The sequence below is a fragment of the Platalea leucorodia genome (assembly GCF_965183815.1).
Source record: "Platalea leucorodia genome assembly, chromosome: 12".
Lineage (NCBI taxonomy): Eukaryota > Metazoa > Chordata > Aves > Pelecaniformes > Threskiornithidae > Platalea > Platalea leucorodia.
Window position 1 is genome coordinate 9,370,337 of NC_138834.1, and position 12,807 is coordinate 9,383,143.

General features: G+C 58.1%; 1 protein-coding gene across 1 annotated transcript in view; it reads left to right on the plus strand.

Annotated features, from left to right (window-relative positions):
* The window catches only part of MYO18B (myosin XVIIIB), a gene marked incomplete at both ends in the record, with an annotated part of 75,982 nt that overhangs the window by 1,222 nt on the left and 61,953 nt on the right, over positions 1 to 12,807 (plus strand). The window contains 9 exons of the mRNA XM_082324857.1: positions 508 to 1,248; positions 1,504 to 1,570; positions 1,809 to 1,921; positions 2,142 to 2,318; positions 3,134 to 3,332; positions 4,378 to 4,520; positions 5,662 to 5,762; positions 6,329 to 6,392; positions 8,355 to 8,499. Coding sequence (XP_082180983.1) covers positions 508 to 1,248; positions 1,504 to 1,570; positions 1,809 to 1,921; positions 2,142 to 2,318; positions 3,134 to 3,332; positions 4,378 to 4,520; positions 5,662 to 5,762; positions 6,329 to 6,392; positions 8,355 to 8,499 — 1,750 coding nt within the window. The remainder of the gene's footprint in view (positions 1 to 507; positions 1,249 to 1,503; positions 1,571 to 1,808; positions 1,922 to 2,141; positions 2,319 to 3,133; positions 3,333 to 4,377; positions 4,521 to 5,661; positions 5,763 to 6,328; positions 6,393 to 8,354; positions 8,500 to 12,807) is intronic.

Below are 12,807 nucleotides of genomic sequence, written 5' to 3' on the forward strand. Positions count from 1 at the left end.
CACAAGCTGGGTTGGATGGCGAGGCCCAGGCTTGCAGCACGCCATCCGCTGCAGCAAGCTGCGGCCCCTGCCAGCCGCCAGCCTTGAGCGATTAAGGCTGGACACTTCATTAATGCAACTTGCCATTCCTGACTTGCTTGATTGGAAGGCAAGTAATTAAGCAGAGCACAAGGCTCTCCGGTTCAGCTCACTGAGCCCAGGAAGGGGAGTGCGTGGGGTGTCCCTGGGCACAGCACTGAGCGGTGACCCAGAACGCGGCAGGCGGAGGGACGGGATGTGGCCAAGCGGGAGGGAGGAGGAGGAGGAGGAGAAAGATGCTACCACCGACTGCGACTTTGCAGCCAGGTCCGGGCAGGCACCCACAGCCATCAGCGGTGCCCAGAGCAAGCGGTTCAGGGCTGGAGCTGCATGTCCTGCCGGGCTGTGCTCTGCACAGTTGTCCCGCACCCAGCTGCGGCTCCTTTGCCCTGTCCCTGTCAAACCTGGCTCCTCTCCTTTGCTTGGCAGCCTGCAGGGGAGGACAGCAAGGCCCAAGCCGGGGACACCTCAGCTGCCGGAGGAGAGGTGGCCAGCGAGGGGCAGCCGCTGCAGAACGGGCTGCACGTGGAGGGGCAGGGGGGCGAGGGGGTCGTGGGCCCCCCACGCAAGGAGCTGCCACCCGGGACGGCTGTGCCGGGGACCATCCCCAGCAAAGCCCTGACCACTGCGCCCAGCCTGGCAGCGGCTGCCCCCAAACCAGTGGAGACGCCTCACCCAGAGACTCCCAAGCCAGTGAAGCTGTCGTGCCTGGAGAAGAGCCCCGAGGACCCCAGCCCGGGGGGCAGCCCCTCAGCTCCAGCCCCCACACCCAGCAAGGGCCCCCAGTGCTGCAGCAAAGTCCCAGTGAAGGAGGGGGACGCACCCAAGGGGACGGGCCCTGAGAGCACCAAGAAGGAGAAGGGGGCACCCCCGAGCCACGAGCAGCACCCAGCCAAGGTGAGAGCCAAGAGGGAGCCAGGGCCGGCCGGGAAGGAGCCGGAGAAGATGAAGAAAGACATCGGAAGTAGCAAGAAGGATCTAAGGGAAATCAAAAAGCCTGGAAAAACTACAAACAACACAGAGGAGCCCAAGGAGGAGCCAGGAGGGACCCAAGAAAAGTCAGAAGATGTGGCAAAGGAGGTGGGGAATGTGAAGGAGGAGCCGGGAGAGGGTAAAGAGGCACTGGGAGAGAGCAAAGAGGAGACGGGCGAGAGCACAGACAAGGACCAGGTAACGTGCCTGCAGACCTGCCAGGCTGTTACCCCATGTCTTGGGGGCACTGATGTTATTTTCTGGTTTCATGCAGCCCTTCCCCTTTGTGTGGGCTCAGCTGGGGGCTGGGGGAAGGTGCCCCCTGGGCCAGCCAGGAGGGCAGAGGAGGGGCAGGGTTCTGGCTGGAAGTGTTGCTGTCCATGGGGCAAGTGCAGTTTGTCCAGCTCAGTTTTCTGATGGTACCTTGACGATTCCCCTCTCTCCTCCCCACAGGCCCCAAGGGATGTTTGGTATGAAGCGGAGAAGGTCTGGCTCATCCAGCAGGATGGATTCACGCTCGGTAACTTGCCTTCCTTTGCCCTTGGTTTCCAGTGCCAAAGATAAGAGCTGTCTTCAGCCTGGCTGTGGGTCGGGAGCAGGGTGGGCACTGGGTGCTGTTCTGGCACCGTGCCTGGCCACGCCCCAGTGGGGCTGTGGTCAGAGGTGGCCCCTTGGCAGCTCTCCACACTGCAGCCGGCTCTGCCCTGAGCTGCCTCGGCCATGCCATGCAGGAGGGACTCATCATCCTCTCGTTGCAGCCACGCAGCTGAAGCCGGACGTGGGGACGCCCGAGCTGCCCGCAGGGAGGGTGAGGGTGCGCCGAGAGGCGGACGGCAGCATCACCGAGGTGGATGAGGACAGTGTGCAGAGGGTGAGTCCCCTCCTTGGTTTTGGCTGGCACAGGGGTGGGAGCCCTGCACACAGCGCCTGGTGCATGGCAGTGCCCAGGCAGGATTAGGCCCGGGTAGCCCCGTTGCTCGGGCCATCATCCCAGGCAGGATGGGAGCAGGGTGCCGGGGTGCCGGCAGGGTTCGGCACAGCCCGTGCCATGACGGCAGAACTCGAGGGGGGCTCTGGCTCTCTTCCTGCAGACCAACCCCCCCAGCCTGGATTACGCAGAGGATCTGGCCGCGCTCATCAACCTCAACGAGTGCAGCGCCATGAACACGCTGCAGCAGCGCTACCAGTCCCGGCTCCCGTACACCTACGCTGGGCCCAGCCTGGTGGCCCTCAGACCCAGCTTCGCTGCCAGCAGCAGCTCGGGGAAGGTGAGGGGGGGGACCGTGGGGCGGCCGGGATCTCCCGTGGGAAGCGGTCGCCGACCCCCGTGGGGACAGTGGCGGAGGGCGCCGGGCGCTGCGGTGCCGGCAGATGGCACCGTGGGACCGTCGCAGCGCGGGGGACGCTCCGAGGACGCTCGGGACCAGGGATGCTCGGGGCTGGGGAGGCTCGGGCCGGGCAGGATAGGGGCTAGGGATACTCTGAAGAGACTGAGGGCTGGGGGTGCTCGGGGCCGGGGACGCTCTGGGGGATGCTTGAGGCCGGGGATGCTCTGAGGACACTCAGGGCCAGGGATGCTCGGGGCTGGCGATGCTCTGGGGGATGCTCGGGGCTGGGGATGTTCTGGGGATGCTCAGGGCTGGGGACACTTGGGGCCAGGGATGCTCGCAGCTAGGCACCACTCCCAGCACAGTTTTCCTGGTTTCCAGGAGAAAACTGCTGTGTGTCTGTGAATGCACCCCCTGAGTGGTCCGGGGCTGCTGGGGCTGGGGAGGGAACGGGCCCGGGGCGGAGTGCCTGGGCTCGTGCTTGGCAGAGCTCTTGCTCACAGGCAAGCTGGAGCAGGTCCTGCTGCAGGTTCCCTGGGTCGGTCCCCAACCCTCTCTCCGGTGCTGGTGCAAGCAAGGCTAGGCTGGCCAGGATGAGCAGAGTTTCCCCTTTCCCTGGGAATCTTGGGGTGGGTCTGCACCTTGGGGAGACACCATCGCCCTGAGTGTGACATGTCTTCCGGATTCTCTCTACAAGGAGAGAACTTCTAAGGGTTGTTTTGGGATGTGCCCTCCCACTCTCTCCCTGCCCACAGGCATTCAAGGGGAAGCGGGACAGCATGCCCCCACACATCTGCTCGGTGGCACAGAGAGCCTACAGGAACCTGCTGATGCAGCGGCAGGATCAGGCCATCGTGCCCCTGGGGCGCAGCGGGGCCGGGAAGACCACATGCTGCCAGAGCGCCCTGGAGTACCTGGTGGGCACGGCGGGCAGCGTGGATGGCAGGGTCTCAGGTACGGGGCACGGCGGGCAGCGTGGATGGCAGGGTCTCAGGTACAGGGCATGGCAGGCAGCGTGGATGGCAGGGTCTCAGGCACGGGGCATGGTGGGCAGCATGAACAACAGGGTCTCAGGTATGGGGCATGGCGGGCAGCGTGGATGGCAGGGTCTCAGGTACGGGGCACGGCGGGCAGTGTGGATGGCAGGGTCTCAGGTACGGGGCCGGGCGGCCACTGCGAGCTCCGAGCCCTGGCAGTGATGAACCGAGCATGGGTAGCGGGGCTGCAGGGTGCTTCTGCTGGGCAGAGACAGTGCACAGAGAGTGCCTGTGCAGGTTAGGAAATGCATGCAAATGTGAAGGTGATGCTGTTTCCATCCAATGGCCTCCATTTGACCCATTCCTGGTCTCATTCGTGCCCTGTTGGGATGGCTCCGTGTGGCTGTGCAAGCACAGCACGGGCTGGCAAGGCCATGGGGCTGCAGCCTGGGAGGCAGGAAAGTGGTGGGGCTGCGAATGCCCCTGCCTCTTACCTGTCCCAGACCCAACAGATGCACTATTTTGATAAACTCCCGAGTAAGCACCAGAAGGGAATTACTTGCGTGCTTGGGGCAGCACTTTTTCCATCTGATCAAGTTACTGGTGACGTGAGAGGAAGTGCTGTTAAGCAATCAGTAGCTTTAGGGGGCAGGTTTGGATTTCAGAGGGAGCTCTGGGTACACCATGCTCTTGCAAAGGGCTGACGAATGGCCTGGAGCAGGGTGGAGGTGTGGGCAGGCTGGCACGTGCCCCTCCTGCCAACACATGTGCTCTCGCGGTGCAGGATGCTAACCCCATGCCTGGCTGGTGCCCCAGGTCCCCGTGCACTGGGACAGACCCCCGGGAGGAGCAGGCAGAGGTGCAGCCAGGAGGACAAGCCCCCTCCAGCGCTTGTTTGCAGCCCTGAGGCTGCGCTGGTGCAGCAGCGGCATGGTCTGGCTCTCTCCTGGCAAGCACCAGAGTGATGCAGGGCTACAGCCATCACAGGGTGGCTCATGAGGCTGCTGGTGCTGGTTTTGCAGTGGAGAAGATCCAGGCGATGTTCACAGTCCTGGGAGCCTTTGGGTCAGTGACCACCGGCCACAGCAGCAGCTCCACACGCTTCTCCATGATCCTGTCGCTGGATTTCAATGCCACCGGCCGGATAACTGCTGCTCACCTCCAGGTACCCTGTGGGCCTCGTCGCCTGGCGAGAAGGGAGGGCTGTGGCTGAACCCGGGGGTCCTCAGGACTGGGGCGATCAGCCCCTGTGCTGCTTCCCGGCCAGGCTGCGAGAGGAGCGATGCTCTGCTCTGCTCCTCCGCCTGGACCAAAGGTGCCCACAGATCACAGTGAGCAGGAGCTCTGTCTGCAGTGTGGCAGGGTCCCCCACAACACACCACCCCCACCCCTGGCAGGGAGCGCAGAACAGCGCTGGAATGAAATGTTTATGAGGAAATGTATAATTCAGCATTTCATTAGCAGCACCTTACTTGCCAGCCTTGAGCAGAAGCCTCTGAGGGCTTTTATCACCATCAGGGCTGTTATGCAAAGGCACTTTCATCAGAGCTGCCTGTGGCCCCAGGCCTCGTCTGATGGAGGCAAGGCCTTGAGCCGGTGTCTGCTCTGGGGAACACCAGGGCTTCCCATGGCTGCCCCCGTGCTCTCCCTTCTCTGCAGCAGTAGGGAGCCGATGGCCCGGTGTGGCTGTCCTTGCACAGGAGTGGGAATGTGCCCCTGGGAGCATTCGCTCTCTGGATCACTAGTACCTTCCTGGGATGCTCGTGGGAGGACAGGACAACTGGGGGGTCCCAGCTCTGCAGGGACTCGTTCCTGGTGTCAGTGCTGGCATTGAACAACCTTGGCAAGGCTGGAGGCAGATCTAGGCTTGTCTCAAGCCTGTGCAATGGTTTATCCATTGCTGGGACACAGAGACTGTAGCATCTCTGCTAGGGCCGTTGCATTGCCCAGACCTCTGGAGGCAGGGAGGGACTGTGGGTGTTGCATCCACGTGCAGAAATGTTGCTCCTTGATGCATGCCTGGGGCACGATTCGGCTCTTGCTTGCATGACCTGCAGGACACGGCTCCGGGCGGGAGGAGCCGCCTCCAAAGCCAGCCGTGGCCCTGCAAGGAGAAATCCAGCCCCTCCTTGACAGCTCCCAGTAGCATCTCCCCATGTCCGGGTGCCACTGTCCCCTCTCTTCCCTGTGTGTGGCTTGCCTGGACACCCTGGCACAGCGGCCACCCTGCCCACACCGAGGCTCTCCCTGCCTGCGCGCTGGGGCTGGGGGCTGCCGCTCACGCCTGCCTCCGCTCCCTCCCCCAGACCATGCTGCTGGAGAAGGGCCGCGTCGCCCAGCAGCCCCATGGAGAGAGCAGCTTCAACGTCTTCCCCCTGATGCTGGCGGGGCTGGACGCGGCACACAGGTGGGTGTGTGGCTCCCACGGCACCGGGTGGCTCTGCTCCTCGCCTGGCTGCTCAGCTGACGGGTACCCCCATCGCTGAGGGGCTCCCCTGTGATTTATACCCAAGTTTGCTCCAGCAATGTGGTTTTTGAGACCCCTCTGATAAGAAAGAGATTGTGAGGGTGATCACATTAGTGATGTTGCAAGGCTTTTAATACACTTATATTTTAAAGATTTACTAGGAAACAGGAGCATTTTCTGGTGATTTTTTTATCCTTCACTAAAACTGAAATTGGGCTGATCAAATGAGAGAGAGGTCCCTTTCCCTGCTCACTTCTGGCTTTCCCCAGAAGCTGTGGGTCCCCAGGCTGCCCCGGGGAAAGGATCCTGGTGTGTCTGGTGCCGGCTCCATCCCCCTGCCCGGGGCAGAGCCGCCAGAGCCTTTCCTGACGAGGGCCCTTGGACATCGCTGTAAAGGAAAAGGAGCTCTGCGGGTGTCAGAGATGCTCCCCAAGGAGAGGGCAGGGGTCTGTGGAGTGCGCGGGGCAGGAGGGAGTTTGAGTCTCGTTTTCTGTAACTACTTCCAGGACGATGCTGCACTTGCACCAGGTGGCTGAGAGCAACTCCTTTGGGATCAAGCCCTTCTCGAAGGTAGGGATAAACGCCAGAGCCGCGCAGCTGCCTGCAGCAGGACGCTGCAGCGCACGCCGCAGCGCACGCCCTTCGTCACCCCTGGTTAGAGGACGTGCTGGGGTCCTTGGCTGCTGCGTGACTTGGGACGGTGCTGCCGTACTGGATGCGTGGAGGGAGGGAGCAAATGTCGGGGTGTGAGGAAGGGTCTGCCCAAACAGCCTCCAGCACTTCTCCGACAGCCCCACGGGAGCAGGGGAGCTGCTGGGACCTGGGCTGATGCTGCCTGGTGTCTGTGCTTGGGTTTCAGACACCCCCATGTCTGTCCCCGGGATGGAGCCTGCTGCTGCAGGACCAACAACCCCTGACGCTTTCTTGTGGCAGCAGCTCCTGGGGGGAGAGTGCATCCTTTGAAGAGCCCAGTATGCAATTTTTAGGGGCTAGGCATACTGCATTTGATTTTCAGCACCAGCTCCTTCTTAGTCTGAGCCATTTGCAAAGCTCAGGCAGACTGCCTACGAGCCAAAACGCTGGGATGAATCCCAGCAATTTGCAGTTACATCATCTATTGATGAATTCAATATTTGCTCTTCATTCGGGAGCTCCTGCTCCAGTCTGGCGGCCAAAGGAATCAGCTGTTTGAGCAGTGGCTCTCATGGAGGGCACGGCGAGGTACTGTGGGTCCTCACCCTCCTGATGCAGTAGCAGGTTTGGGTTCAGAGATGGGGTTTTACCCTCCATTCACAGCCCCTGATTCCTGTGGGTTCCCCATTCCAGCATGGAGGGTTTTCCCACTGGGATGCACAGGGTCAGCAGGAGCCGGGCAGCGCCGGCCCCGGACAGCACCTCTTCAGTTCAGGGAGTGCAAGCTCTTCAAAGGGGACAAGCACCGTCCCCACCACCACTTCTCCTCCTTCCCAGCGATGTTCCCCACAGCGCACTCGTGTCCCTGGAAAGCCAGGCTTGGCCATTTGGTTCAGCACGGCATGGCAGGGTTGTCCAAGGAGCACCCAGGATGCTGGGGATGGGGGTGTGGAAGGATGAGCTGCCCAAAAGCTCCCTGGGGGGATGAAATCCTGTGCTGCAGCCTGGCAGAGCAGGGATGTTGGTAGTGCTCCTTTTACCTGCTCTGGAAGCAGCCCGGAAGGAAAGCTAGAGCGGTGATGTTCTGCCTTTGGTTTTGGTTGGAGTCTGGGGAAATTTATCAGATTTTCCTTTCTGAATGGATGCTGAGACCAAAACTCTAATTGGCAGCATCCCAGCCTTCATCCCCACAGCTGGTGGGGATGCATAACCCCTGCTGTGACACCGGTGTCACAAGTATTTGGGGTATTTGTTTGATTCTGGAGAAATTTCAGACCTCAGCTGTGTTTTCTCATTGGTAGCCTCCCCTGCAGGAGCCGAAATCCTTTAGACCGGGTGGGCTGGTCCTTGCCAAGACAAGGGATGCTGCCTGCTGGAGCAGGGCGGCATGTGTCTGCATCAAAAATCCTCAGTTCAGGGGAAAAAAAGCCTTAATTTTGCAGTGAGGCTGCATTTGCAAAAAAAATTGCAGGAGTCATGGACAGGGCCGCAGTGTTGGAGGTGGGCAGATAAGGTCCTGCTGGCGGCTGGGAGCTGTTCAGCTGGCCCCAGCACACCCGTGGGCGGGTGTATTTAGCGAGAAGTGAGAAGATATAAAATGTCTATCTCCAGCTGCTGCTTAACATCTCTGTAGACACTCCTGAAGTGGGAATTATGTGTTGTTGTACAACGAGAAGACATACCCAGGCTTGCTCCTAACACCAGGCTCTCGAGGAACCTGCCAGGGGCTTCTCCCACTGCTGTCCAAACTGTTCCTAGAGTCCCTTATTGTCTTTTCCTTGCTGGCCATATGGGTTTTGTATGCCCTTTTGTGTGTATCCCTGTATCCCCCTGTGCCCAGTGCCAGGATGCTGCAGCAGAGGCAGTGACGTTTCCCCTCCCGTGTCTTTCTGCCTGCAGCCCGAGGAGAAGCAGAAAGCCTCAGCAGCGTTCGCCCAGCTCCGGGCTGCCATGGGCACGCTGGGCATCACAGCGGAGGAGCAGGTGGCCATCTGGCGCATCTTAGCTGGCATCTACCACCTGGGAGCCGCCGGGGCCTGTAAAGGTAAGGGGGGCTCCTGCCTCTCCTTTCCTTATACCTTGTCTCAGTGCTGGGGGTCAGAGGAGGGTGATAAAGCATGTCCCAGCGGCGATCGGTGCTTGGGCGCGTTGCACACCAAGAAGCGGTGGGGAGTGATGTTCGCCCGGAGGCTGTTGGTGGGTGGTTGCCCTGAGCTCTCCGTTGCACATGGAGGAGCTGGGTTGAGCTGGGCGATGCTGTGTGCTGGCGTCCTGCCCCGTGGGGGCTTCTAGGGTGGCTCCGTCCCGCAGCCGTGTGCGGACAGGACAGGGGCTGCAAGGCATCGCCTTGTGCCTGCTCTTTGGGAAGGACTGGGGTAGGTAACTCGTTTGGTGGCACGTTGTCCCCAATGACACCGCGAAGGGACAGCTTCAGGTAGCAAAAATTTTATCATCTCTTGAGTGTCTAATACAGTAACTGAATTATAATAGGATGAGTCTGGATGAAGATTGTATTGATAAAGACTTTGTTAATACAGGCATATAGAAATTGCCTTATCCCTTATAAATTATTTTAAGATGTGCTCTAACCCATTTTAGAGACAACCACATTGATTTACACACTTCAATTTATGAGGGCTGCATAAAGGCTGCTATAAACTAAGCCATAGACATTTATAAATGTCTCTGCAACATGTCATAACACATCTTATGGTAATTTATGCCATTAATCATTTATTAATTATTTTAAAAGGATGAATGCTGTCGTCACTTACAGCAAGTTCTCTTTCTCCTTCTCTCTGATGTTCTCTTTCCCCATGTCCCCTAATGCCCTTCCAACTTTTAAAAAAATGACCCTGGTGTCTCAGGCTGAAGTGTGGTATAAGGCTCTTGGCAAAAAAAAAGAAAGTCCTTCTGCCTTGAGAGTTTTCAAGAGAGCAGACTTTGGAGACGTGTCTTGTTTTAAGAGCTCAAAGGCAGATGAAGGGACGGTTAGTCTGTTGGCCACGGAGGGTTTGCTGAGTGAGCTGAGCTCGTTTGCTCAAACTTACTGAACTTTCTGTCCCAAGCATCCTGCAAGTCAGTCTAGAAGTGAATTGAGTGCTATATTAAAAAATCTTGTCACAGTTATTTCAGCATGAATAGGAATGTTAGTAGTGGGCTCAGGCAGGTCTTGTGGCTTCAGAGCGGACTTGGGTATGGGATTAACAACCAGAGCATGTCTCAGCATCACTCACTCTGGTATTGATTCCCCCATCGTACATCAACAAAAGGGGAGAAATGAAAGGAAATATGGATAAAAAATGGATCAAAGCTGGATGGAGCAAAAGTCTCAGTGGGGGCGATGACTCTTTTAACGTGCTTAAACCTGTCTCCTGATAGCCATCTCTTCCCTTCCCCTTTCATGCACTTTGAAGTTGTATATTGAAAATCCTCTCCTTGAAATCTCACCAAAGGGAGCCTCATCGCTGGTTTTTTGCTTGCATTCAGGAGCGCAGCCAGGCGCTGCGGCTGCAGCCACTGCCATCCCCACGACGGCGGCCCTGGCATGTGCCGTGCTCCAGCTGCCGGGTCCCAGCGCAGGTTAAATGCACCTTTTTTTCCTTCTGCTGATGGCTATCATCTCTTCACAAATTCAGTTTGTCCAGGAATGAAACAGGAACAAATAGCACCAACTCTCTCTGGCTGGGAGTGGAAAATACGTTTGCAGCCAGAAAAACACGGAGAAGAAAAGGTTGAATTTCAAAAGCCTGCTCTGTCCCGGTGTCAGTGTTTCCCATTGCCTTTGAAACGTATTAGAGAAGCTTTTTTTTTTGTGAGAAAGCAGCCTGACAGCCAGAGGCCAGTGGGGCATCCTAGGTACCCATTTACTAAGTGCTTCCAGTCCCCTTTATGGGCTGCAGAATATTACATATTTTCATTTATTCATTGCCTCTCTAACTGGGAAGGAGGTTTTGGGCGCAGCTGGGGATCGGCATTCAGCTCTCTCTCAAGCTGTCCGTTTTGCTGACTGTTATAAAAAGAAAGCATCGTGGCTCCCTGCTTCTGTGGGCTTCCCACTGCGTGCCTTTAATGGAGGCAACTGGGTTTCCAGCGGCTGCAAGTGACTGAAGTCCTCCCGGTGCCGCAGGCGGGTGTGCGCCGTGGACGGGAGCCAAGCACCAGAGTCCCTGGTGCACCGGGCATGGCCTGCTGCAAAACCAGTGGCCTGAACCCCTTGGATGGAGGAAAACCATAAGGGCAGAAGTGCAGAAGCAGGGGCTGGAGCCACTGCTCAGGCGGGGGAGGCTCCAAGCCCCCCCAAACCCTGCGGAGGTCAGCTGCAGCAGGGTAGCATCCTGCGTCTGCCGCCCTCCTGCACCACCGCGCGGATGGGGCTGGTTCTCCGCAGCAGCAGCCCCGACGGTGGAGGGAAGGCAGCACCCAGGCAGCCAGCGGCGATTTTGGGGTCTGGTAGGGGAGACCCCCAGCAAGTAGCAAGGGGGCAATGCCTGAGCTGCCAGCAGCTGCCATGGCCCAGGCTGGATCCTGCACAGCCCCACAGCTGCAGCATTGCTCCCTCGGGAGGCAGGAGAATGAGCATTCCTGTTTAGGAAACCGAGGCATCGAGTGGCTGGTGAGATGGGCCTGGGTCGTGCCGGGGCTGGAGCAGAAGGAGGGGCTGAGCCCCGGGTCCCACATGCCGGTGCGCAGTGCCCTGCCGTGTCTCTCCAGGGTCTGCAGGCAGATGGGGCTGGCAGGAGCAGCAGGGATGAAACCCCCTTGAACACCCTTTTAGCTTTGTGAAATGGAAAGTTTCCAGAAGGGCTGGAAGCCATTTAGCCAAGTACAGTAATGGGGACGTCCATCAAAACGTAAGAGGGAGAGCACCCGGGAGGATCAGATGGGCATTAATTATGCAGCTTCCTGAGTGTAGATGTCAATCAGGAGTGGACTAGGGTGACTTATTGCTTTCTCACCAGAGCTGAGAAAAAAGCCTTAAACCTGCGTTATTGGTACTGTTTTACAGGCTCTGAGATGTAGTGACCTTTCCTTAATTGATGTGGAAATGACACTTTGTTCGTAGTTCCACCCAAACTCAATGCCCAGATTTACCCTAATTTTTTATTGCTGCCTGTTGCTAAAAGGAGGAAGCAGTGTATCCGTAATTAGCTCTGTGCCAGAGTTTCCCTTTTGTGACAAATACATCTGTTCCTGGGGTGGTCACTGTTGCAGAGGGAAAAATGCACCGGTGGCTGCAGCGCAGTGGGGGGGATGGAGCTGCGGTACAAGCCTGGTGCTCCGGCAGCGCGTGGGCTGCCATGGGCAGGGGAGCACAGAGGGGGCCAGGCAGTAAATTGCATAAAGCAACATCGCGAAGCTGTGTGCTGATCATTCCTCTCCCAGCAACTCCACCTTGCGATGCTCTCAGATACCTGCCTGCAGAGCGTAAGCCTTTGGAGTTTGCTCCGTGCGGGGGGAGCCCGCTGCAGCCCCTCCTTTCCCCAGGATTCCTGAAAGTGCAGAGGACACGGGTTTGCGAGGGAAGCTCAGGCATTTTTGCTTGTGGTTTTGGTGACACTTGCATGTTCCCCGGCACCACCTGCAACAGCCTTGCTGGTGTTGGAGGTGAAGAGGAGAGAGCAGGACTCAGCACAGGGAGCCTCTGCCCCTGCTTTATCTTTGCTTTTCCCTTGCACAGCAGCTGTCCTGGGGCTGGCACACAACGGTGGCCTTGGGTGTAGTTAAATGGCCAGCTCTGCCCTATCTTTGTGCTGCGGGTGAGCGAAAGGCCACCTCGCTCCTGATGGAAGGGCTCCTCTGCTTTCCTGCATCATTCATCAAAATGACTCTTAGAAAGGATTGCATTAGGGCTGGACTCTCGATCTTGCCATTTTTTCTCTCTCTCTGTTAAAGCCTTTTGCTCTTTTGCATCTGGATTTTCTTGCTGTAGAGGGAAGCACAGCTGATTTTGCATGTTTTGTTTTCAGCAGGATGGTGGCTCTCTGTGCTTCTTCAGTTGCAACCCTCAGGAACAATAGTTTTGTCCTGATGAAGCCTGATGGTTTCATGGGAAAAAACCTAAACCAAGGTTTAGTCTCCAGGGGCTGGACCATAGTGCAGTGACCATCCAGCCACAAGCCTCTGTACACTGGAGGATGTCCTCAGAATTTCTTTTCCCCAGGCAAGAGGATTTAGGCAGAATGATGCATCCCCTCCAGGGCAGGGGGACCCCAGTTTGGAGAACAAATTGGGCATCGTCTGCTGCCTGGGTCTGCAAAACGAGGAGGTTTGCTGGCACATGTGCTTTGAGCAGCTCGAGCCCCATGTGGGGAGCAGGAGGGAAATCCAGCCCTGCAGGCAGCGGGGCACC